This window comes from Lepidochelys olivacea (genome assembly GCF_965140295.1).
Source record: "Lepidochelys olivacea isolate rLepOli2 genome assembly, chromosome: 9".
Lineage (NCBI taxonomy): Eukaryota > Metazoa > Chordata > Testudines > Cheloniidae > Lepidochelys > Lepidochelys olivacea.
In genome coordinates, this window is record NC_140419.1 from 85990980 (window position 1) to 86018320 (window position 27341).

Consider the following 27341-nt stretch of genomic DNA (forward strand, 5'->3'; position numbering starts at 1 on the left):
GCATGGCTCTTTTGTAGCTGGCATTGCAAGGTATTTACATGCCAGATATGCTAAACATTTGTATGCCCCTTCATGGCCACCATTCCAGAGGACATGCTTCCATGCTGATGATGCTCATTAAAAAAAATGTGTTAATTAATTTTGTGACTGAACTCCTTGGGTGAGAATTGTATGTCCCCAGCTCTGTTTTACCTGCATTCTGCCATATATTTCATGTTATTGCAGTCTCGGATGATGACCCAGCACGTTGTTCGTTTTAAGAACACTTTCACTACAGATTTCACAAAACGCAAAGAAGGTACCAATGTGAGATTTCTAAAGACAGCTACAGCACTCGACCCAAGATTTAAGAATCTGAAGTGCCTTCCAAAATCTGAGAGGGACGAGCTGTGGAGCATGTTTTCAGAAGTCTTACTTTAACACTATGATGCAGAAACTACAGAACCCAAAAGCACCAAAACAAGAAAAATCAGCCTTCTGCTGGTGGCATCTGACTCAGATAATGAAAATGAACATGCATCGGTCCACACTGATTTGGATTGTTATCAAGCAGAACCCATTAACAACATGGATGCATGTCCCCTGGAATGGTGGTTGAAGCATGAAGGGACATATGAATCTTTAGCGCATCTGGCACAAACATCTTGCAATGCTGGCTACAACAATGCCATGAAAATGACTGTTCTCACTTTCAGGTGACACTGTAAACAAGAAGCAGGCAGCATTATCTCCTGCAAATGTAAACAAACTTGTTTGTCTGAGAGACTGGCTGAACAAGAAGTAGGACTGAGTGGACTTGCAGGCTCTAAAATTTTATATTGTTTTATTTTGAATGCATTTTTTGTACATAAAATTCTACATTTTTAAGTTCAACTTTCATGATTAAGAGATTGCACTACACTACTTGTATTAGGTGAACTGAAAAATACTATTTGTTGTTTTTTTTTTACAGAGTAAATACTTGTAATCAAAAAATATAAAGTGAGCACTGTACCCTTTGTATTCTGTGTTGTAACTGAAATCAGTATATTTGAAAATGTAGAAAACACCCAAAAATATTTAAATAAATGGTATTCTATTATTATTTAACAATGCTATTAACTACACAATTAAACATGATTTTTTTTTTAATCACTTGACAGACCTATTTTCAATATTAGAATGGATTGGAAACATACGAAGAGTTATGCAACCCAGTTTGCTATCACTATTGTCTCCATTTGGAAAGAAATTAGAGGAGGTTTTACCACTAAACTGTTCCACTGTTTGTTTGGAGGTAAAGGTGGAAGAGACGAAAGGGATAGTAGATTTTACAGCTTCTTCAACTGGCTTCATGTCAAAGATGTCCAGATGGGGTGGAGAACCAACACAACCATTTGAGGACGAGAAAGGACCTTTCAGATATAGCAGTAAGTAATAAAAAAAGGAAAGAAGAGAATCTAGAGTTCAAATAGCACACAGAGAAGCACAGAGATAGTGAACATTACAATATGAAAGTTTCCCAGAACTAGGGCTAAGCAAACTTATTTGAAATGAATTTCTAGCTATAAGTTTTCCCACATGGTGTTCTGCCCAACTCAGACAGTTTTACTGAAACTCATACCAGTTTCCTTGCCTCAAAGGAGAATATTTAATTCTGATGTTTTTCACATCATTCTGTTAAGAAAAAGGACATTTACTCACCTGTGAACAGAATTCCCAGAAGGCATTAACCTATGGACACACATTCCTGGGCCTCCGAACTTGGCAAATGGCACTAGGATCATTCACAACTCCACTGACTAACATACTACCAGTTTTAGTGGTGGCAACATTTCCTTATTTAAGTGTTTATAAAAACTGCATCTTGTTAGTTAACAAATTCTTCCCTCAGGTAATTCAATGACAGTTGTGTGTGTGCAAGTTGAAGTAACTTAAGTTAATGAGAGATGTGCATCCACATGGAAGGACAGAATTTGGCCCTGTGTTTTCCCAGTTAAATTTGCTTGGTTTACCATGAAGTATCAATTTTTACCATCATCAAACATTGCAAAGCCAAGTGCTGTAGCTGCAGTGGAGCAAGCTGTACTCTATTCTACTTCACACATTATCACCAAAACAGTCATCTAAATTTTAATTCCATACTGTGGTTACTATGGATCTACTAGAAGAATGCTCCTCAAGTCCATTGTTTGCAGTAAAAGAATAAAACCAACTCTAGATTTCACATATTTCTTTTCAGAGAAATAATTTTTTTTTTAAGTTTGCAAGTTTAAATGGGAGTTTGTTAACTGTGCTCCAAATCTGTTTTCTGCCTTAACAGAACAACATTTGTAATTTCTCTAAAATACAGAATTCAATGCTTTTTAATGCATTTAAATTTAATGTCAACTCTAAGATGACCAGATTCATCTCTTATCAAGGTAAGTAGTAATATTTGGATTTCTGACAGTTAACTGAACATACAACTTAATCCTTCAACCTGAGTTTTTGTTTTAGTAAGACAACGATAACTGATGAATTCTCAGATGCTAAGAATATTATCTATTCTGTTAAACTACAATAGTGACTTACCTCCCCATGCACTGCTTGCTGATGTTGCTATAGCTGGAGTACTCTGTACAGTTGGAACAAATGCAGGTTGAAGATCAAAAAGATCACTGGATAGGTTAGGCATGCTGAAAATAGAGAGAAAAAAATACGAGCTACACAAGTTAATTATAAAGCATCATTTGGTCTGTTATCCAATTTAAATTTCCTGAGCAGATTAAGCAAGAATGGAGTTTGTTTTTTGTTTTAAGTTTCTGCACACACATCCCGATTCCTAGCTAAAAATATGTCCAATATGCATTTAATGCAATTTTTAAAGTATGTGGTATGCACAAAATATTTGTTTGCTACAGCCTCAAAGATTCAATTTCATTTTACTGGACTATTAAAATTACAGAGCAAATACGTATGTTTCCAAGTTTACTTTTCTAGAAGTCATAGCGAAGGTCAAGAATGGTTCTACAGGACATAACTGTTTTTTTTTTAAATTAAAGTGAAGCATTGCAGTTTGGTATCTAATTGAATATCAAGAAAATCTCAGAGTCAGCCATAAGATTTTGACTCTTGAGAAATATATTCTGTGAAGTTTATCTACGCCTTTCAGTTTTTCAGGCAATTAGCCAATGCAGTGTTTTACACGTGCTTAGGGAAGAAAGTGTCCCTCACCTACTGGTTGTAGGTGCTGGTGCTGCAAAGAGGTCAACAGCTGTAGTGGTATTCACACTTTTCCCTGATAAGGTGCTTGGAGATGCTGATGTAGAAGTGGAATTTGATACCACAGAAATCTCTTTTAACCGCTGCTCCTGAAAGATAAATTAAGAGAGACAAACTAATTAAAATTTAACTGTACTAGAATTTAACTCTTTAATCTTCAAAAGTACTATTTTTTAAGAAGGATTTTTAATAATAAAGGCTTGATTAACACCAATCACACATTCTTTTGGGATGCCCAAGAAACTGAAATATAGCTAGCTGAAATATTAAGGGAAAGAGGTGCTTTCTATGCTTTCTAAAGAGATTCTATTAAAACAATCTCAAAATTATGTTGAAACGTCAAGAATCTGACAAAACGAACAAATGCCAGTATGTTTAGTTTTGAATCTAGCACACCATACTTGGCTCACGCTGTTGGTCCCATAGTACATGCTTATTGTATACTGTGGCATGCATTTATACAGCACCTATCACTGCAGGATATGTATATGCTTTACTTAGCAAATGTTTGTAATGTAAGCAAAGTAAAATGAACTAACTTCTCTTGCAGGGAGGTTCCTAACCTCTGGAACATTACAAACTTTACAGGACCGATGGAAAAACCTTGTCAGTAAAATAAATATTATGGTCCAGGCCAAGCAGGTAGCCAACACTAGACAGAGGTGTATCTTTATAACCTATCCTGTATAGGGTGGAGACAAACTGATTATGAATACACTTCTCCAAAAACTTGTTTGTACTAGACATTTCTGATGACTATCTACTTTAGGTTTTTACACAGCTGTTCATCATTGTTGAATTTGACAGCGTTCAAAGTTCCTAAAAAACTTCATGTAGTCTACCCCTCTTTCCTTTTCCAGACAACAGCTCTGCTTGGGTGCATGTTTGTTTTTAAAATCCTATTTAAGTAAATGGAATTCTATGCAGGTCAATTGGCATTTTGAAAAATAAATGAGAGTTATTTGAAGAAAAAAACCCAAACACACATTGATAGTACTAGGAGAATTCTAAAAGCCAATTGCCAGCAAAATTTTATTTCTGCATTTAAATTAAGATATCTGCTCCATATCAACAATTTAACCTGCCCCCTTCTCCCATATAAAGGGAAATCTATCCCAGTCAGCCAGCAACCAAGCCTAGACTTCAAATACAGGAAACCAGCCAACAAGTCCTACCAAACTTGATAGCAAATTCCAAGCACAGAGAAGTGCTCCTTTTTTGCCCCCAAGGTTAATTAACATCAATAAGACAGACATGTCCCAAAGATACTCATCAGCTCATTTAATCTCACCAACCACATGTCTATACTAGCCATGTCTCTCTATATTACACCACATTCCCCAGAGGGATCTGCTACAAAAATAGGATTTTGAAGGACTAATGTCCAGTTCTCCAACAATAGTGGGAGGCTGCCCCGGGGGCCTCTGAGCAAGTAACAGAGGGCAAATAAAGGAAGAGAGTCTTTAAGGAACCAAAAGAGAGAGGTGGGAAAGAAAAGAAAAAACAAGCTCATTTTCCTGAGACAGGACACTACTTTAAAAACTGTAATTTAAAAAGGACACAGATGTGCCCCGGGACTGAAAAATAAACTGTGCTGCAAGATCAACTCTTTCCCCTTTCTATATTTTCATGGACAGGGGAGTCGACTATTGTCCTGTCCACACTGCAGCATTATGAGTAGTAATATGGCTGTTGCCCCAGGATTCTAGCTTATGGGGACAGGAATCGGTTTCCTAGAGCTATACTTGCTAAATCATCCTAAATATAAAAACCTATGTGGACAACATGTATTCTGACAAAACGCAAACCCAATCAATTTTAGAAGTATAGGTGAATAAAAAGTGTTCAGATTTTAGTTATCAAGTTATGCAATCACAGTAAGAGCCACCATTTACTGGAAGCTACCATGCACATTTAGGGGAAATCCTGGTCCCACTGAAGTCAGTGGAAGTTTCCACTGACTTCAATGGGGCCAGGATTCCACACACAAAATATTTAAGCATCGGGTCTTGGAACACCAATCCTTAAAAGATAGAATACCTTAAGTGCTTGCAGTCTAGCTTGTTCTTCCTCCAAAGCTTGCTGTTTCTCTTTCTCATCCATTTTGCTAAATGACATTCCTGTGTTGGCAAGTGTGGAAACAGCACTGGATAGGGTGCTTGCTCTAAAATAAAGTTTCATCAGAGAATGATTTTTTTAAATTGTGACCTTTCATTTGCATCCAAAAGGCACCTGAAATGCTTCATAGATAGTATGCTATTTGTCTCTGGACTCAGCACTAAATACAATCACCTTTTGGTGAGGAAAAACAGCAAAACACATAATACTATACATTTTGGGGCAAGGGTAGAGAAGGGGACAAGTGTAGAATTAATTGTTCTTCCATAGTTTCAGCTGAAGAGATATCAGATCAATAATCAGGTACAGAATTTCATATAGATGTTTGTGATTCTGCCACACAATTTATGTACCTGTCGTAAATATGATATTTTAAATAAGTGGAACAAAATTCCAAATGGCATACATAAACAGGTATGTGTTAGTATTTTATACTGACATGGGAAACAGCACTTTTAAATCTGTAAGGATCTATCTAGCTCACATGCATGCACACACACTTGATGCTGTAGAGCCAAATCCTCCCAGCTACTTGTTAAAAACTGATGTAAGAGGCTCAAGTGATGACTCTGCCGCAATGCAGAAGCGTGGTTTTCTGCTAAATATGCACATTTACGTTGATTTCATCTCTCAAAAAAGGGGTATGCCAAAAAAGGGTGTTTTGTCCAACTATCACAAACACTGATTGTACATATTGTTGCATATTTTGGTGAAGGAACTAAAACAATACCCAGCTCTTCCTCACCTCATCGTTCAAGTGACAATACATCTTTCACTAGGAAGAATAAATGGACTTGCCATCATCCCATCCAAAAAGCACACCTTGGTAAGGAGCCAAATGGGGACAGTGGTATGAAACACCATAACATGCCCCATTTTAAGGTGGGAAGGTAGTCAGCCATTCAAAATTCTATTAGCATGATTTTTCTGCCATATATGTAGCAAGTATGGCTTGCCTATCTGTGCAGCAAAAGCAACATGGCATTCCTGATTAGTGGCTGTTCTATGAAGGCTGGTTACCGGGGATTAGCACAGTAAAAGTTGGTGACATAGGCCAAAAGTGCTAATATCTTCAACAGATTGGGTCTAATAACTTGCTGCTTGGACTGGGAAGTGTATCCCATGATGGGGTCCTTATATTTCTTAATTATCATGATGGATACTATACAGAAGGAGTATTGCCAGGTCCTGAACCAGTCTTATCTAATACTCAACAAGAAGGACAATGATTGTGATGTCATGAATAAATATTACTTAACACTTAGCATTTTGCATGCTCAAAGCACTGTACAAATATTAGGTAGTCACAATACCCTGTAAGATACGACTGCTGATTTTGCAAGTTGCAAAGTAACGTGTTCAAGGCTATAGAACAAGTCAGTGGCAGAATTTGGATTAGAGCTCAGGACATCTTGATTCCTGTTCTCTCCAAATTCAAGAAAAAAAGAAGGGAAGAAAAAAAATAGAATTAAGGGATGTTACAGATCAAATAAGAAAAGACTCCTTACCTGTGTTTAACACCCCTTAAAGACTACTGAAATTAAAAATCTTTACAAATCTATTTTTGTTCTTCATTCATCATGAACAATTAAAACAGAATAATCTGCTTCAGTTTCTGATTCTGCACATTAAGACAATTCCACAGGGTTTCTGCTGCCAACATTGAGGAGGAACATTCAAAAACTCCAAGGTGGTGGTGGTTTTTTTAATTGAAAAAATATGTATCTAATTTCCCTAATATTGGGTTTCTAAACAAAACTACATGAAACTCCTTAGGATACTAGGAAATATTTCACCACCCACTATAAGTTTCTCTGAAGAAATTTTCAGTACCAAGCATAAAGGAAGTAACAGTTCAGAAACTTCTAAGAACTTATTTTAAGCAACCACAATGCCACAAGAGAGCAAAATAAATAAGTACGGTAGTAGGGTAATCCATATTTTGGGGTTAAGGAATTTACACAGTAACGTTAATTGACACAACTAATACATCTTTAGAAGAACTTTTATTCTGCAATATACACACCAGAGAGTAAGCATTGAAGGCATGTGTGTACTTTAAAAGCCAGTTAAATTCTTAAAAAGAAAAGGAGTACTTGTGGCACCTTAGAGATTAACAAATTTATTAGAGCATAAGCTTTCGTGAGCTACAGCTCACTTCATCGGATGCATTCAGTGGAAAAATTCTTGTGACTTGTCAGACTACTTTAACAGATAAGGTAAAAATATTTTGAGGAAAGCTACTACATGTGGCCTCAGCTCAGCACTTCGCTATTACAGTTGTATGTGTTAAAATGCACAGTTTAACAAGGAGTTTGGTGACACAAAGATAAGCATGTAGGTGAAGTCATGTGTTTTTGTCACTAGATAAGAACATTTAATGTACATTCAAGTGATATCCTCTAACAGAACAACACTATTAATAAAAAACTTTTAGTCTATGCTTTCCACACTTACTAGAAAAGGAAAACAAATTGTTTCCTTTCACTTACTTCTAGAGTATCTCAAGGAAGACCTCAAACTTACCAATGCTCAAAATACTTCAATACAAAGAGAATTAAAATTTAAGACATCTTTGTGATCCACCTGATGCTTACCTGCTGGCAGCTGAGACTTCTTTTGTTTTTTTCCCCTCTAGAGAAGCCAAATGCTGCTCCAATGCCTCAAGCAAGCTGCTGGGTGCCTAAAGTTAAAGTTCTCGTAAAACATCTGCTTGATAACAATGCATTATCATCATCTTGTGTACAGATTAACTCCCCCATCCACCAACTAAACAATTATGCATTTCTTTTTAGATCATGCAAATCGAGTTCAAGTGTAAGATTCATTTTTTGGCAATATCCCCTTTTCAATCAAAATATGCAAACATGAGCACTAAACGCTGGTCTACGAAAAGAGAAAAGTTCCCCCAAACTGGGCATGTGTATAGAAGCAAAGATTGGAATTTTCTGGCAACAGCATTAGTTGTGCTAAGCACTTGAGTAACAAGGCAGGTCAGTTAATTATACTCAGCTCTAATTACCACTCCCCAAAACTGTGAGAGCACTTACAGAAAGTGTTAATTCTCTAGTGACAGTAGCAAAAAGGCAGGATATACTTTAATTTGTCTGAAATCCATAAACAAATTTAAATCAGATGATGAATCCTTACAACCAAAAGCCCCCAGTGTGAGCAAATGCAATTATCTCAGTACAATGCGGAACTAACTACCTTTCAGAAACTAAAGTAAGATCCACTTAACCACTTTACTGGTAGCATCAAAATAGTTTTACTGCACTCACACTAACAGACTATTAATTGCTATTCCTTTACCACTGATCATATCTTTATGGAAAGTTAACATTCACTCCCTCTTTTCTCAGATCCATCTGTGAACTAAATCAACACATGAAACCAGCAGTTCTTATAATCTAGACATGAAAACTGACCATATGGTGATGCTTTTGTCCTGATTGAAAACTATTATACATGAAATGTTCTTAATTTTTTTTTTTAAAAGTAGACTTCTTCAGCATTCTACTATCCCTAGAAAAAAGCTAGGTTTTAAAATTCCATAGAACAGACATTTTAAAAAAGTGAAATAGCTCAACAGTAGACATCAGTAAATGTGTTTAAAATACCGCAAATAAATTTACAAAGTCTTTCTATATCTGGAAACCTTAATCTCTCTCTGAAGTGCTTAAGATTGAGTGAATGAGGCATCTGAACTACTGACAAATGGATGAGCAGAAGCAAGAAGCTAATAAAGTAGAAGAATAAACCACTTCAAACCCAGTGCTGATTTGGTTTTTAGTAAGATGTAGGAAAAAGTAGCCAGCCACTGATTAAAAGCCTTGTCTTCTGACATTTCCCCTCAGCACTGACTGAGACACAGTTTAACACCTTTAACAATGTTTCAGATGATCCTATTTGTGGCTAGGTAGGATCCTAGCCTTTTTGAACACCTCCTTGAAAATAAACCTGCCTTTAAGGGCAGGGCTGCTAGTCTGGCTTTGGAGAGAGCATTTTCTCTCCACTGTTTTACCTGTAGGACTCTCTACTGTCAATGCAGCCACAGTTCCATATATTGACCGGATTATAATAGACATGGACTCTCATAAACAAGAGAGCAAGTCCAGAAATGGGGGTTTCTTGGCCAGTTACAAGTCCTCATCTTTGGTCTCTAGAGATTTGATGGCCACTTCCACAGCTGCCTATGAAGTATATACCAATAAATCGTTGAGAGGAACTAACAAGTGTCTAGACTGGTACAGAAGATGGAACATGTTTCTGATGGTCCACTTAGACCAGGCAAAGAGAAATAAACTATTTCAAGTTTCAGAGTAGCAGCCGTGTTGGTCTGTAGCTGCAAAAAGAAAAGGAGTACTTGTGGCACCTTAGAGACTAAAATTTATTTGAGCATAAGCATAAACTATTTCAAGAAATCCAGATTTCTAAAATGGTGTTAATACAATCTATATTCATCATAGAAAGCAGGTTTTACTCATGTTGCCTGAACATGATTTTTAAAGGCAGGTTTACCTACAGGACAGGATTTCCATAGAAATACTTTGTAAAGAAAGTCTTCTTGTAACTGCTTTGTTTGATTTTCCTTCTGCCTGTTTACTGGTAGGTGTGCTGCTGTTCTCTTTTGACCTAATACCATGTTAGTATCGGATTCTCTAAATAGAAATTAGCAGTTGTATAGCATCCTCCCCCTCCTCCCACAAATTCCCGCCACCCTCACAATGGAAGATGCCCTTCTAAGAAAAACAGATGAAACCCACACCCCCTACAGATGTCCCTCTGGAAGTCTACCAGACATGCTAAACACACATACTGGTGGTAGGGGATTTGAGCATCAGAAACATAAGCAAGTGCAAACACCTACAAGGTGTTAGACTATTTGATATCACAATTCATTATGACAGTCTTTTAGAAGGAATCACCTACAGTGATGGATCATTTTGATACAGGACAGCTAAGGTTAACGTGGCAAAAAAGTAATATTGAAAATCTGGTAGAACCGTATAATACAATCATGGAAAAAAGCCTTGCTGAAATGGTAGCAAGGTTAAAAGTATTCTTCCTGCTATCGTTTTGTACTAGAAAGGACACACTGAGAATGAACATACAATTGGTTAAAACTAAGTTTTGGAAAAGCAGGCAAGTGCTGAGGAACATACAATTGAACTATTCTCTTTGGGACAACAGATGCACATATGAAACTGTCTCACAGTAGGGCTAAGACAATGATGGGTACATGGTGGGGTGGGGTAGGAGTAGCAATCCTTAAATTTCAGCAAAGAGAGAGGAATACATCCATTACAAATAAAATCTACAATATACCTGTGGAAGTAGCCTAAAGCAAAATGTGAGAGTTGGAATATCTGGTACTGGGAAACAACCAAGACATCTGGCATTTCCAAAATATACTGGAAGAAGAAAACCCAATTTTCTGCCAGAGTGGTGTTTTAGCAAAAGTGAAAGGTGTAGAGATGTGGGGGAAGAGGGGAGAAAGGGACAGAATAAAATATTCTATTTAGACTATCAAAAGAACATTATGAGTACAGGTGACCACAACACAGAACATATGGGGGTAGGATTCCTGCCTCCCAAACAGATAAATGAGGATAAAATTGGAATGTTATTGCAGATCAGGGAGGCAATAAGATTTACTAGAAAAGTAATAACGGTCGAGTTCAGCTTCCAAAATATAAATGGTTAAAAGTTGCTTATGGACATTGCTGGGAAAAGATACCCGGGGTGCCTATTTCAGAACAAGAAAGAGTAAGAACAACATGGTCAAACAGCAGGTATAAGAATTGGAGACAAAGACACAAAATATCAAAAAGTGGTAGAGCAGAACTTCAGTGGGTAAAATGTAGATTAAAGGCCAAAATTTTATCTCAGCCTAACTAGATCACCATTTTTCTTGGTACAAGTAATTTAGATTACTTAAACATAACAGTACCCTCAAATGAAGGATTTAAGTGATCTAAATTTGGACAGCAAAACTGAATGAGTAAAAATGGAGGCTATGTTTTGAAAGTTTGGTACTAACAAAGCTTAAAGGCCATGTAAACAAATAGCTAAAAATGACTCAAAAATGTACGATGGAGTTCTATTACAGAGTCCATGAATTCACTAGGGAATAAAGGTGTAACGCTGTCAGAGACAAAGGTATCAGCGATACGAGGTGCTAAAGCACACAAGAAAACTGCAATATCTCACTGGGACTATATGGTAGTCACTTGAGAGTTCTAAAGTAAGTGAACTACTAAGAAAAATACTAGAAACATGTATGATTTAACAGTAGCTGACCTTTTTAAAGGTTAAGTTTGGCCAATACTTTACTCATCAGTTTTTGAAGGAGTTAATCTAGAGGAGGGGGAAGTGGTAAGGGAACAAAATTAGATTATGACAATTTATTTGGGTTAGTCAAGACTAGGGAAGACTTTGAAGAACACTAGAATAAACTAACAATACAAGTTAACTGAACAAATGATGGCAAAGAAAACTCAGTGTTGACAATTACAAGATACAAGTACTGCACGGAACAAACTATTCAGTCAACAGATTTTTAGTCTTAAACTTCATTAAAGGGATTTCAGCATATTGCTGAAAATCCACTGAAAATATGCTTTGAACATGCAATGACAAGCTAAAGATACTCCTTAAGATAGTAGGGTATTAAGAAGTGAACAGAGTGTAATACAGAAAATAATCTACTGTGCCCACAGATTATACATCTTCATCTTGGTGACTGTATTCATATTTGGTCTCTTTATTACAAACAAAGAAATAGCAAAGTCCCCAAAAAGGGTAATTAATATTAACAACATTCATAGGGGTGGGAAATTTTCACAAAGGAAGATTAGAGACTAGTCCTATTTAGTTTGTAAAAGCAATGAGTACAAGATCAGATGGAGGTATACTATACAAAGCAATGAATGGCATAAAGACAGACAGTTGGGTGCTGTAATAACACTTTCCATAATAAAATGAAACTGTGTGTTCTTATATGGATGGTCAGTGTTCCTCTAAATTGATTATACACATTGTTTCCATCTGTACTGTCCCTACTCCAGTTCATCAAGACACCTAGAATCAACCTAGCTTATTCTGCCTTGTAAATTATCCTCACCACCCGATTTCCCAGTGTCTCCCATCATTTAAGTTGTTTGGGACAGGGACTTTATTTGTGCGCATATCTTACAGTGCTGAGCATATAGCTGGTGCCAATATAAATATCAGTAGACCTACACTGTCATCTTTGCGGACTTTGGAAAAGCTTCCATAGCTGAATAACAAAGCTTAAGATACAGGTATGTACTGCTGTGTAACTCTGAATGAAACTTGAATGGAGTTACAGAGAAGCAGCCGTGTTAGTCTGTATTCGCAAAAAGAAAAGGAGTACTAGTGGCACCTTAGAGACTAATTTTCACAAAGAAAGACAAATTGGTTAGTCTCTAAGGTGCCACTAGTACTCCTTTTGAATGGAGTTGAGTGTCGTCGTCCCCCAAGATGTGGCACAGTATGCATGTGTACTTAAGAGACAGATTCACAAAGGATTCAAAGGAAAAACCTGTGTTTTAGTAAAAATACCCGTATAAGCCAGATAAACTTCACTGCTTTAAAACAGAACTCTTATTTAAACAATTGCAGAACTGTTTAAGAACTGTGTACATGTATTAATCTATGGAAAAAGTGAACATGTATATTTCCATATATAAATATATGGAAGAGAATATATTCTCAGGATGAATATGATACACATTAACCATTAAAACACAAAGGACAAAAGAACTGGGTTAAATTAATATGAAATGTACACTGACCTGAGTAAGATCTGGAATGTCACCCTGATCAATTCCAACTTGCTGGGTTCACAAAAAAGGGGGAAAAAAAAAAAGTACATTACTACATGCAGCGGCAATGAAAAGAAAAACTGTGGGGTCTGAATGTTACACAGAAGCTAAGGTATCAAAAGGGACATGTATAACTTTCTGAACTGGTACATTGTTCATGCCAATTCTAACAGACTAGTTCTAAGCTAGAATTTCAGTGTATATATCAAACAAGCTCAAATCATATTTCTATTTGGACTATTTCATGCAAAGATGCTAAGATTCACTGTAAGAGCTGGAAATAACAGCTTGCTTGAATTTATGCTCTGTTTTGAGCAGAAATATCAAAGGAATACTTTATAAATATTTATAATCATCATCAAGCCAAATCATTTTCATGTAGTAATCAATGTGTAAAAGAAGATTCTCAGTAGCACTTTAGACAGAAAGGTTTATTGTATTGTTAGCAGTCTTTAGGCAAAGAAAGGTGCCTTAAAAATACCACTCAATATAAAAAAGCATTTCAGTGACATTCAGATTCAGCAACCTACAGAACTTTTATTTTGCACAGCAAATCACAAACATTAGACTGTTTGTGATGGGACTATTGTACCAGTACAGATAGCTAAATGACACCCTTTTAATACATGTAAGTTTATTTACCTCTGCTACTTTGAGGAATTCTGACAATTTGGTCATTCTGGCTAGGAACTTTTTGTAAATATCCAAACCTTCTTTGCACTGGTTCTTCTTCATATCAAAATACTTTTCTGAAGAGTGAAAAAAGGACATTTGTAAAAAAAGATACAAAAAACCTCTCACACTAATGCAAGAGATTTAAAAAGATACAACACTGCAAACAATAACTTTAGATAATATCTCCTCTCCCTAAAATGAACGAATATAGAAAGCCATGTTACTTTTAAGAGTAATGTGTTTGGGACTACTCCATAGTCTCCATATTTACAATGAGTTTGTTGATTTCAGCAAGTTATAACTTGGTGGACAGTTGTAGTCAGCCTGAATGTAAAGTGTTTAATCTGTTTTTAAATTCTTTGTCAGCCACGCAGGACTTCATTTTGAAGAAAAATGTTTGCAAAAAGTCCGTCCATGAGGTGCACTCAACCACTAGTAATGTAGTAGCTGACTTCAGTAAATTAAAAATGCACCATGAGTATTACCTATTTTAAAGCATTTTAAAACTACACATCAACATCTCAATACTACGCATTTGTGGTTTGTAAATGGAAACATAGAATCTGAAGGAGGCATTTAAGATGAAAACTCAACTTTCACATGTATCCAACTCTAACTTGTCAATATTAATGTACAGAATCCTTATGGGTAAACCTGTCAAACAGGAATAGCATTTGCAGCCTTTTGAGTACTGAGTTTTATTTTTCATACTCTGAAACTTGTAGATTTTAATGCATCAATAAAATGAATGACACTGGCAGATTTAATGGAGAGTGAAAGCTGAATCGAAAGATTATTAAATAAATTATTTTACTGCTTTACTATCTTTGTGTAAGATTCTCAATTTCCTCCCCCATAGTTAGTCTTGAAGGCACAATCCACTTAAAAACCATATCCGACATATGTTAACCATAGCCAAGAACTCAGCAAGGTAGAACTCTACAATCTGTACAAGACCATAAACACCAGTTAAAGTTGATAAAACAAAAACATAGGAAACCCAACAATGTGCACTCTATATTCAACGTGTAGGCCCAGTAAACCCAGTACAGGCCAACCTACTTTAGAGCCTTAACCCCCCACCCCACACATATACATTACGGTGTACTTACAGGCTAAATTGTTTTCTAACCTGGTTATGAGGAACATTCAAGACACATTTCTGGTATTTCTAAAATGGAAATATCGGCAAGAATAACTCAGATTTACACTTGAAAAATAATAAGGCCTATATATCAATGCCTTTAAGGCCAATCCTGCTGTCACTGACACCAATGATAAAAATTACCACTGACTTCAACAGAAGCAGGATCTGGCCCTTAATTTGTTAGGCTATTAAACAGACTCAATTTGTCTTTAAATTTCTATTTCTCCCTGACTGTCTCCCCCAAAGATTCAAGAACATATGCACACATACACACACCAGTTCCACATACCTAATAGGTTAATAATCCCCTCATTATAGGCTGCAAAAAGCCTAATGGAATCTTTAAAGAGAAGCATGAAGGCAGCATTTATTACACCATTGGTTAATTCATTTGGATTTGCCTGTGTAGAAAGTGAAGAGATAGAGTAGATTAAAAGTATTGGTGGAGAGAAAAATACCAATAAATTTCTTCCCATATCCAGTAAATAAAGTATTTTAACAATGAAATACAACTTAGAATGTGCTTACATCAAAATCAAGGAGTGCATCAAGCTGGTTCTGAATAATTGGAAGGGTTTTTAGAAGCTTTTCAGTATTCATAGTTCTCATCACTCCATCTATCCTACAATGTGTAAAATGGCAAATTTATATATGTACACGTGACCTAGAACATATGATGACTTGATATGTTTAGTACTCTGTATTTAACTACAGTTTAAAAGGCAGCAAAGTTCTATGGCAAGCATATATATGACTATTATTAACCTCTTAGATCTGAAATGAAAAGCAAAAGGAGAATATTTCTTACCCTCTTTTCATTTTGGTGAAGTCAACTGCTACAAGTCTGTAAGAAAGTGCTTTTTCATTCAAGTATTTGCTATATCGCCTAATGAAGGTAGACATATCATAGCCTGAAAATTAAATGTTTACTAGTTAGACATTTCAAAGAGGAGTATCATCTATCTATTTTGTAATCATTTTTCAGTACTATTCTGTAATGCGTGTCATTGAGTTCTCTCACTATACAAATTGTGTGAAGTGTTCACTTGCAGAGCCCCTAAAGCCTTCCTCCATATTTTTCTCTTCATTATTTGCACCAGCCTTGAGGCACAGTGCTGCCACCATCTTCCCAAGTGATGACAATTCCACAGAAGTTATCTGGACTTTGTTAATGCCTCACCTAACAGGAGGAGAGGCTACCGTTTGCAACCATGAGGCACTCTTATTCTTACAGTGTACAGCTCACTGGAAACAGAATCAGTCAAATGCTGAAGACTAAAGATGGGAACTACTGAACTCCAGCTACTGTAAAAAAGGATGCTCTAAAAAAAAAAAAAATACTAAATATATATATTTTTGCCATCCCACAAACTACCTCTAACACCTTTCACAGATCTGCATGAAAGTCTTTCATTAATCACTAGTGAAGTGTTCTAATGACCATTTAATGAAGCTTGAGAATTAATATTACCCCCCACCTCCATTATGGAATGCAGCCAAATGAAAGATTAATCCAGTGCTCATGTGTTAAGTTATGGCTTTTTAAAAAGCCATGTAACTGTAACCACATTTCTAGCTCTCACCTGTGTAACTTTCAGCCATACCATAATTTTCCCTGCCTCCTTTGCTTACTGTCATCCCTTTGCACTGCATAATATAAAATAAACCCCCTTCATGGATATATCATTTTCTGTTAAAAGCCAATGACTTACAATCACTACTAATGCAGAGCTAGAAAAATACATGTATTTAAGGCCTTAAAGCAAAAAATCCCCCCCAAAAAACTACATAACAGAACAATTGTTTTTTTATTTTGTTGCTTTGCCAACCTTCTCTTGAAAAGGTAATACTTTACTGTTTGCAACTTAGTTTTCACAAAGAAAAAGACTCTTACCCTGCATGGCACTTTTGTCCAGGTAGTTGTTTAGATTGAACAATGTATTTCGGGATGCAAGATACTGGATAAAGCGCTGATGAAGGGGAAAAAATTTCTTGAAAATTACTTTTTCTTCATCAAATGTAATACATTTAAGAATTAGATTACAACACAACTGCACATAACTCGGGTATTTCAGAGGCAGGTTTACCGTTATCTACAATGTACGAATTAGTCGCAACAAAAACAATTCACCAAAACTTAGTAAACTAATGTGAATTAAATACATTAAATTTCATAACTGAGTGTTTGGCAGAGGAAATTTGTTCAGTCTGAAGAAAAGCACTCCACTGTCCACACATGAAGCTACATTAGCATGGAGGGAGGGACGGAGGGGAGTTACTTACATGCCTTTAAGTAAAAAAGTTTTGTTAATTCTGTAGCTCACAGTAGGGAAATTGAAGAAAAACTATAGGTGCTCTAAAAGTTTCTTCTGTACAACTCTATAACTTCTATGTAATGGTTAAAGAGACACTTTTACAAACTATTTGGAAATGTTTTTTCTACTTTAACATAGCTTTATAAAAACACTGAGACACTAAAGTGTTCAAGTATTTGTATAGTTATTAATGAAATAATTAACTCACCTGGCATTATACTACTTCTAAGTAAGTCTATAGTGTTAGTCTCCTCCTACTACTCAAATATTTGGCTAAAAAGATGATACAAGAAAGAGGAGACTAAATCTATAGCTTGACTTATGTTACTTAAAAGGAAACTGCTTCATGAACAATTTAAGTTTCTCTGCCACTTTCAATACATATTATTATGCATACAATCATGTCTTCCTACTACTCAGACGATAAATTAGAACTTATCTTTTCAGGGAAAAAAAAATATTGTCATCACAGTTACAGGGCTAACTGCACCTCTGACCTCTACCGAGTTTGAGCAGCTCCCCCTCAGGTTAAAGCTGCATGCCTTCACTTCTCTCAGGGTGGAATCCTGCAACCCCCTGGGTCTTGGGCTATAGCATGTTGCCTACCAACAATGACTACTTCGAAGGCCCACCCGAGTTTGGTACCTGTAAGTCTGCCTTTCAGGAACTGTGACCAGTAGGCCTAGTTGGGAATTTTTCAATAAAACAGGTTTTTGTCTGAAGAGTCCAATTTGTCAAAACTGAAACTTTACCTGGGAACATACCAGATTCAACAAAACTTCCACAGGGAAAGGTTTCTCAGGTTCAGTATGGCATATCTGGTCAAAACCAGAGACACAACCCACCCCAGAATGTGAGGGACCAAGGACCTGAACCTGAGTCCCTCACATCCTAACTGTCCTAACCACCAGGCTGCTATTCTGGGGTGAGATGGTTGTCTGTCTGTCTGTCTCTCTGACCCAATGAATATTTTTTTATACACACTAAGTTTCAAAAGACAGACACAGACTCTATAGCCTGGTGGCAAGGGCACTCACCGGGGATGTCGGAGACCCAAGTTCAAGTCATTAATCTGAATCAGGTGAATACCCTCAGTGTCAAGCTATCCTGGGGTGTGTGTGTCTTGTTTTTCCACCAAAAAAAACTTTGAAAGATCTTGGTTTCATCCCAATGCAGAACAGGGAAGTTTTAGAAATCTCAAACATGATCACAGAAGAGGAAAAGTATTTCCCACCCAGCTTCAGTGACCAGTGACTAACACAGTAACCAGGCAGCTTTTTTAATACACACTGTTTTTATCCTAACAGTAGGAATACAGCAAAGCAAAGAGGAAACAGATTTGAAAACGATGGAACAGTCTATATGCATGTCTATCTTAGATAAAATAGGAAGGCCTAACGCTTCAGACCCTCCCACAGGGTCTGTGGCTGTGTCAGGCTGTTCTTTGTGAACAGCTCCCTTATGACAATCTCCCTCACTATGGACAGAGAGAAAGTTTTGAACTATTTATCACCCTTTTGATCTGTTCCTTTTCAGCCTTGGCTGAGTAACTGCGTAACTTGGCAGTAACCTGGAAGTAGCATCTTCACATATAATAGCTCAACAGTGATCTTAACGTCCTGAATTGTTTACAGGTGGTGTTTTATTTGGAGCCACTGTCTGCCCTTACTCTATTTCCAAACAGGCTAGTATAACTAAACCAACATATGCATATAATAAATTAATTCAATACAGTCAATATTCCATGACCTGAAGAAGAGGAGCTCTGTGTAAGCCAGAAAGTTTCTCTCTTCCAACAACAATTACTACTGCACCCACCATGCCTCTCTAAAGTCACGGTCATACACTGCCCATTTCAAGACCCTGGTCAGACCCCTTGCAGATCAGGTCCACATCCTTCACAGTGGTTCTTTAACGTTTACATTTAAAGCAAAAGATAAAACTTTCTTACAGATATACTTTGCCTCAGCCACAATTCTGCACTCATATGCGCAACAGACAACTTATAATAAGAATGGGGACACACACTTGGATATTTGAGATGACCATCTCTATTATCTGACATAAAAGGTTGACTGTTTAGGCTTTGTTGGAAGGTTGAGAAATTGTGTACAATTAAAGATGAAATTTCTAATGTCACACTGTGGTCTGGGAAAGAAAATCTGTCCGATCACTTACTACACCACAAAGTTTTTAAAATAAGTTTTGCTGATCTTTTGTTTTTAAACTGAACTAAACATAGGTGGTAAATGAATGGCAATAGTAGTTTAGGAAGGAAAGTTAATGGAAAAGAGGCATGACATGGATTTAGATATCTACTGAGTGTAGTTTGCAATTAACTGACTTTCTAATGAGTGATGAATAGCACTTCACTAATTTTCTATCACAAAGGTAACTTACAACCAATAATGATAGAAAAATTAAGTGTGTGTGTGTGTATATATTTTGAAGTTCACAGCTCACAACTATTTCTTCATGGCATTCTGATTTTTTCAGAGATGCCCCCATAATATAACTATCACAAAGTAATCAGTCTTACCTCATTTCCATACATCATGAGGTGGTGTGTTGTAATTAGAGCTTTGAACACTACGACCCAGCTACTGTTAACAGTCCTCTCAAAAAGTGTGTCTGCCAGCTGTGGAATATTCACATTCATCTCATTTGTGCACTGGATTAGATCTAAATTTAAAAAATGCAAAGCATTATGTTTAGTTAGACATTCAAAGATGTGACAGAAATAAGTTTCACAGGCTGAACATGTAACATGAATGTTAACTGCTTTATACAGGACTCCATACCATTTGAAAGCTTTAACCCGATGCATTAACAATTATATTTCCTTTTGGAGCTGCAAACCACAAACAGCCTGCCATCTCTTGCTTTATTTCCTTAATAGCAGTTTTACAGAAAAATAAATGAAAACTAAACTAAAATGTGGAACTGAATTCCTTATTCTAAGCTTCTCTACTCAAGTAGATATCAATTTACTAGCTTAGAAGTGCTCTAAAAGTTTTGAATAGAAAAAAGGAAAAAATCCTTACATATATGACAATTCAAAAACTATATTAAGATAGAGTAAAATATATTATAGGGATGCTGCAATTATTCTCAAAAGCAAGCATTACAAATTCAGAGTTAAGGTTAATATAAGTTTAAAAAAATGGAAATACAAAGTTAGGGCCACTCACACAATCTTAATTTCACCCTCTAGTGAACACCATGCAATAACCACATGATTAAAGGTATTAGTGAGCTCAGATTTTTAATAAAACACAAGATTCCCCCACCCCTCCTGGTGACATTATAAAATATTTATATTAAATCCAAACTTTAATCCTAGGGTTCCCCCCTATGAGATTTTAAATCTTCAAAAATAGGAATCTACCAATGTATGTAACAAAAGATGCTTGGACCACTAAAAAATGGTGACACCTCAAGTGTTCCGTCACTTGTATACCCATGTCCATTATGCATACGATAAAAAATTTGTATAACTTGCCATCACAATGGTATTTCTTATTTCATTACTTCCCCAATAAAAGTTACTTGAATGCCTTAATCTGTGTTCTTCAAACTCAGATAACAGCTTTATGCTTTGGTACACAAAATAAAATCCATCTTCTAGCAAGTGGCAATAATAATGAAATGAAAATCAATGGTACTTAGGAACTTTTAAAATGTGCATCCATTATCTTTTATTCCAGAAATGGAGCTCAATACCAATGTAAGATACTAAGAATAAAAACTGCTATAGTTCTCTCTAGTAAACACTGACAGGATGATAAGTAAAAGGCAACATGGATTTGTCAAGAACAAATGACAAACCAACCTAAATTTCTTCTTTGATAGGGTTACTGGCCCAGTGGACAGGGGGAAAACAGTACACAGTATATATTCAATTTAGTAAGGCTTTTGACATGGTCCCATATGATGCTCTCATAAGCAAACTAGTGAAATGTGGTTTAAATGAAATTACTGTCAGGTGGGTGCACAACTGGTTGAAAAACCGTGCTCAAATGGTTATGAATGGTTTGCTGTCAAAATGGGAGGCTGTATCCACGTGGTCGCATAGGTGTCTGTCCTGGGTCCAATGCTATTCAATATTTTCATTAATGACTTGGAGAATGAAGTGGAGAATATACTTATAAAATCTGTAGATGACACCAACTTGGAAGGGTTGCAAGTACTTTGGGGGACAGTGTTACAATTCAAAATGACCTTGACAAATTGGAGAATTGGTCTGAAATCATCAAGAGGAAATTCATTTAAGATAAGTGCAGAGTACTACATTTAAGAGAGAAAAAACAAACGCCCAACTACAAAATGGGGAATAATTAGCTAGAAAGCAGTACTCTAGAGAGGGTCTTGGCGGTTCACAGCGGATCACCAACTGAATGAGCCAACAATCTGATGCAGTTGCAAAAAAAAAAAAAAAAAAAAAAAAAAAAAAGGCTAATATTCTGGGGTCTTTTAACTGGAGTCACATGTAAGACACAGGAGGCAACTGTCCTGCTCTATTCAGCACTGGTGAGACCTCACCTGGACTACTGTGTCCAGTTCTGGGCACCAAACTTTAGGAAAGATGTGGACAAACTGGACAGAAGCCAGAGGAGGGCAACAAAAGTGATAAAGTGTTTAGAAAAACCTGACTCGAGGAAACGTTAAAAAGACTGGACAAGCATAGTTCTGAGAACAGAAGACTGAGAGGGGGCACCCTATAAGTCTTGAAATATGTAAAGGACTGTTATAAAGAAGTGAGTGATCAGTTGTTCTCCACATCTAATAAAGCTAGGACAAGAAGTAATTGGCTTAATCTGCAGCAAGAGAGATTTAGGTTAGATATCAAAAAAAACTTTCTAACTATAAGGATAATTAAGCTCTGGAGTAGGTTACTAAGGGAGGTTGTGGAATCTGCAGCACTGTCTAACCAGTTATTAAAAAGCTCCAAACACCTGTCAAGGGTGGTCTAGGTATATTTGGTCCTGCCTCAGCACAGTGGCTGGACTAGATGAACTCTCAAGGTCCCTTCCAACCTTCTATGGTGAGTAACCAGCCACACTTTTGAACAAGTCAGGCATCCTGCAAACCTATCACCTTGGGATGCATTTTCATCACAGTGGTGACTAAGGATACAATAGTACTTTTCATGTGATCAGGGATCTTAGGAGTGAAATCGTAGACCCAATAAAGTTAACAGCAAAACTGAGTTATGGCTACTCAGGAATCTTACATGATCAAACCAAGGGTACAATCTTAGACCCAATGAAGGCAGCGGGAGTTGATTTAACTGAGATTAAGCCCTTAGCTTCCAAGTTCTGGCTGAACTAGAATTTATACATCATTCTATCTACCAAAATTTGTCTTACACATTCATTTTCTAGACAATTCCACTTTCAGGTTCTCATACCCTGCAATCCGGACACTGTGGTATTGTTTTAGATGACAATCGAGGAATGTTTTTTTTAGAAATCTTTCTACTGGAATATTTAATAAAAAGGGAGCTCATAGAAATATTCAGTGTGCTTTACAGGCTAAAAACTTGCTTTCTCTAAACTTAAATTTGACAGGAAAAGTCGCTTTAATAAGATTTTAAAAACACTATAGTGTACAAATAATAATGAGTAATTATTTAAGATTAGATTAATTCCACAGCTATGTTTATTCTTCTATGCAATATGTTGTAACCAAAAAACAAACCTGTGACTACTGTAGCTCACTTTTTTTTAGATCTCTAAATTCAAGGTATTAATTGTCTTAGTTACACATTAGCCAGATTCTGCTGTCCTTTAGCTGAACTCCTGCTGCTCTAGCCTAGTTATAATTGTGAAACATTAGTTATCTTCCACTAGGTAGCTGGTAAATACTTTTTTAAAAGAGCTACTGCGGTTTTCATGATTTTAAAAAATTAACTGACGTCTTCCAGAATAGATGGGTCTCTAAAAACGTTATTTTCAGGGAAATGTTAAATAGTTGAACTTGTTACTGAAAGGGGAAAAAAAAAACTAGAAGAGAAAAAAACTACTACCAAAACCACACCTCAGCTTGTGCAGGCCTGTGATAGTTGACTATTGTGTTAACATACTCTACATGTCATCACCCACCTACCTCTAACAGTTGGTGAGTATGCATTCACAGTGAGACAAACCAACAGGTAGACAATTCTAATATAGGAGTAAAGATTATAAATGTTGTAGATTACAAAAGGAATTAAACACATTGGGTAAAAGATGTTAGTTCTCCAGTATCACTTTTCATTTATATAGCACCTTTCATCTCAGAATGTTTTACAAACCACAAAGGCATCACTTCCACCAAGAGTGAAATGCTATTTCTGGAATGGAATTTAGAAACTGTTATTACAGCAACACTGAACAGTTTTAGACTGGAAAAATACCATAGCCCATCAAAATTGAAGGGGAATAACAGATAGTTTGAAAATTAACCACACTAGAATTTGGCCAGGACACCAAGATTAGCACCATATAACGAGAGCCATTGGATATTTAATGGCCTAGAAAACATTCAGGACATCCATTTTAGATCTGAAATATCAGCACATCTCATTTGAAATCAGACAGCTACTCAGTGAATAACAAACACTACTTCCTGACAAACATAGGGTTTTCATTAGAGATGCACACTAGAGTGGTGTAAATTGTAGAGCACTCTAACTGCCCTGCATAGACCATGCTGACATGGTCTGAAGGGTTCCTAGTGTGCACTGAAGGGAAGTAGTACTGTTTCAAATGTTATTACATCACTGCGTTCTAGGTATCTTTCAGAGCATGCCAGCGGAGTCTACACAGGACAGTTAGAGAGCTCTACAATTTGCCCCTTTCTGGTGCATGTTGCTACATCATGTAGACAAGACCAAAAGCACTACCACACTCAAGTTAAGGCTTTGGGGGTACGGCTGCATGTGAAGTTAATTCAGCTGATAGGGACCTGTGCCAAGCTGTAAGTGGCCACTCTGCAAAGCCCTACTTGAATTACTGGGGCCACATTGGTGCTGTTCTCACCATTGGTGCGGACTTCTGAGGGCACATTCCATTGTTCTTAGCACTGCAGTAAGCTGAGCCACTGATTTTTTTCCCAGTGAATTGAGAGAGTTTGTCCTTCTGGGCACACAGTGGAATTCTGGGAAGGCACTAGAGGACTATCAGCACTAGAGCGGTTTAGCCTGCATCCTCTCAGTAAAGTGGCCAAGTCATCAGCCTAAGCGTAAGCAGCACTTGGGTCGGGACTGACCAGCTACCTTGGGTGTAACTCACCACTATTTTCAGACCAGCTGGGTGTGTCCATGTGGACAGAACTCGATTAGTACAAGTCTGAATTAATTTTGAAGAGAAGACATCCCTGTGTGGGGGGATGGGACTCAACATATGGGCAACCCTTGAGTTGTAATTATAGTTACCTCTGTAACAAAGACCTGAACAAAGTTTGTGTGGTTCATGGGCTTAACAGTGCTGCTATACAAAGAGACATTTTCTTCTTAATTCTCTCTTTCTAGGGGCTGGGAGTAGAGTGAAGGTTGTCAAACTTTAGACATTTCAGGGTTGAAGGCACGAAGCATGAATAGGAGAAAGGGATCCTCATAGCTCCTAGGAATTGCAGGATCATGGACAACTAACTAAAGGCAAACTATTGAGTATTTCATCTGTGTTACCATCAAAAGAAGTTAGAGAAGTTTAAACAAATGCAGAATAAATGCAAACTGCTGCTTTTTACATTTTAAATATCAGGAACAGCACAGCCTCAGTTCCCACTTCAACTATGTTTGCTCTAAAAATGCAAGTGAATCAGGAGATCTAGTTACATACGTTTGTCCCCTAACCTGGTTATAATTATACACACACAAAAATACTTCAAAAAGAACATTATCAAAGTTGCAAAGCCAAGCCACTCAAAAGTTAGGAAGTGCCAGATTTAAAGTTGTCTGCGTAACCTTAATTCAGTCTCCTTGTGCACGTGAATTATGATGCAGTCTTTAGCTACATGATCATATGTTACTTTTCCCACCTAATCCAGCTCATTCACTGCATGTGACAGCCCATTCTCCATTGATCAATCAAGTGTTGTGCAGCAAAGAGTTGTTTGGAGGACCTCTGCCTTATTTGTTGCAGAAATTGAAAGATGCATAGTGAATGAGGCTGGGGACTGCAGGAAGAGACGACAACCTCACAGCTAAGGCAATGTTGAACGTTGCTCTGGAGAATGGGATTCTTTCTATCCCTGCCTCTGCCACAGAGTTCCTTTTCAAAGGTGGCTGTAGTTGTGTTCTTCATTTTCTCAGTGCCCAACTTGATAATCTGATCTTCAGAAACGCCAAGCACTTAGAGCAGCAACTGATGTCAATGTGAGCTGTGCTTTGAACATATAAATAACTAGATAATGTTAAACAAACTGAAAAAATCAAGGCCTAGGCATTTCAAATTTGGCACCTAAAACACTGAACATATTTATTATTTATATTACCATAGCACCTAGGAATCCTAATCATGGCCCAGGACCCCATTGAGCTAGGTTCTGTATAAATACAGGACAAAATGGTTCCTGCCTCAAAGAGTTTATAATCCAAGATGTTAATCTCATGGCCCCTCAGTTCCCAATCTGTAAAATAGGGATAATATTTCCTCATCTCACAAGGGCATTGTGAAAATAAATTCATTAATATTTGTGAAGCACTTTGATACCTTTGTGATGAATAGCATAAACCATGAGGAAGTTAACAATTCTATCTTCAGAGCAGGATTTGAATAGTGTGTTGTAAATAAGGCACAGGGCCACACACTGAACAGCGAAAATAAAACAAAATATTGAATAGATGCTAATTCAATGACTACCATCCATCCTGTGAGCTGAATGAGGCATGTGTCTTATGGAAAAATTAGTATGTTATGTCATTTTTTAATCCATTTGATCAATGTTTTAAGAAACTAAAATGTTATCAGGTTGATTAGTTCCTCTAAGTTTGAATACCTTGCAATGAAGGAGTTAGCCAAATAAGTGCTCTATGCCATTTTATAATTCACATTCACATCAAAGTGACATGAAAAGTTATTTTTGAATTAAGCACTGAATCTAGTTATTGAATAGATATATCGAGCTTACTTTAAGAATTACAAAACTAAAAAAGAGAAACAAAATTAAGAAAGTGAACCGATGTGATCAAAAAAGTCTGACCACATGAAAGTTTGATCATTTATAACTTATCCATACCAAAAAAGTTTTAAAATCAGTTACGAACAAAGATTTTCTATTTTAATAAACTTAAAGAAAATTTGTTGGTATGTAAGGTTTACATAAAAAAGCATTAGTGCTCTCTTCAACTTGGCCTGTGATGACAATGCAATATTCTGAGTAATCAGGTCTATAAAAAACAAAATCATAATGAACTGCAAATTCACAACTTTGTGTTAAAGACTGCCCATTAAAATGACTGGTTTCAAAAAGCTCACAAGTTTATCACTAAAATGATCAGTTTTAAGAAAGTCAGAGTAATATATTCTCTGCAATTAAAATCTTTTAGACAAATCAATTTTGCCAATTAAGAAAATTGTTTCAAAAAGCCTTAAAAAGTAGAGTTCAACTGTTGCACAGACAATCGTTATCTCTTGTCCCTTCACCAACTGTTGACCAACCTGAAAGCATAACTGACTGGAAAGCTTTCCAATCAATAGGAGATGCAAAACAGAAGTTAAACAAGAGCCTGTCAGTCTTCACTGAAGTTCTCTTTATTAAACCGTTCAGGACACAAACGATATTTGCTCAGTTTTTGTTCCACCTTCTTAGAAATGGTCACTCCAAACTCTTTAATAAAATGAGTTGAAAGACTTTTTTTTCCACTACAGATTTTTTAAATCCCTTTCAAATCTGTGGCTGAACTTTTGTAACATTTTTACTGCATTCGAAACATCAAGATATTTCACTGTATATGTATGCGTTATTCCTGTCTCTACTAGTAGTACACTGCCACAAAGTTCAATCTGT

The 27341-nt window shown here is 36.6% G+C and overlaps 1 protein-coding gene across 5 annotated transcripts in view; it reads right to left on the bottom strand.

Moving 5' to 3' along the window:
* The window catches only part of LOC311526241 (prefoldin subunit 3), an 80393-nt gene that overhangs the window by 47942 nt on the left and 5110 nt on the right, over positions 1-27341 (bottom strand). For 3 of the 5 annotated variants that reach the window (XM_084639083.1, XM_084639077.1, XM_084639078.1), the window contains exons 2-13: positions 19888-20030; positions 16928-17003; positions 15842-15944; positions 15562-15655; positions 15323-15434; positions 13854-13960; positions 13182-13223; positions 7959-8044; positions 5284-5407; positions 3196-3332; positions 2554-2657; positions 1248-1394 (exon numbers count right to left, since the gene is read on the bottom strand). In XM_084639083.1, the coding sequence (XP_084495209.1) occupies positions 1248-1394; positions 2554-2657; positions 3196-3332; positions 5284-5407; positions 7959-8044; positions 13182-13223; positions 13854-13960; positions 15323-15434; positions 15562-15655; positions 15842-15944; positions 16928-17003; positions 19888-20030 (1275 nt within the window). The remainder of the gene's footprint in view (positions 1-1247; positions 1395-2553; positions 2658-3195; positions 3333-5283; positions 5408-7958; positions 8045-13181; positions 13224-13853; positions 13961-15322; positions 15435-15561; positions 15656-15841; positions 15945-16927; positions 17004-19887; positions 20031-27341) is intronic. The other 2 variants (XM_084639079.1, XM_084639082.1) reach the window with 1 other exon arrangement.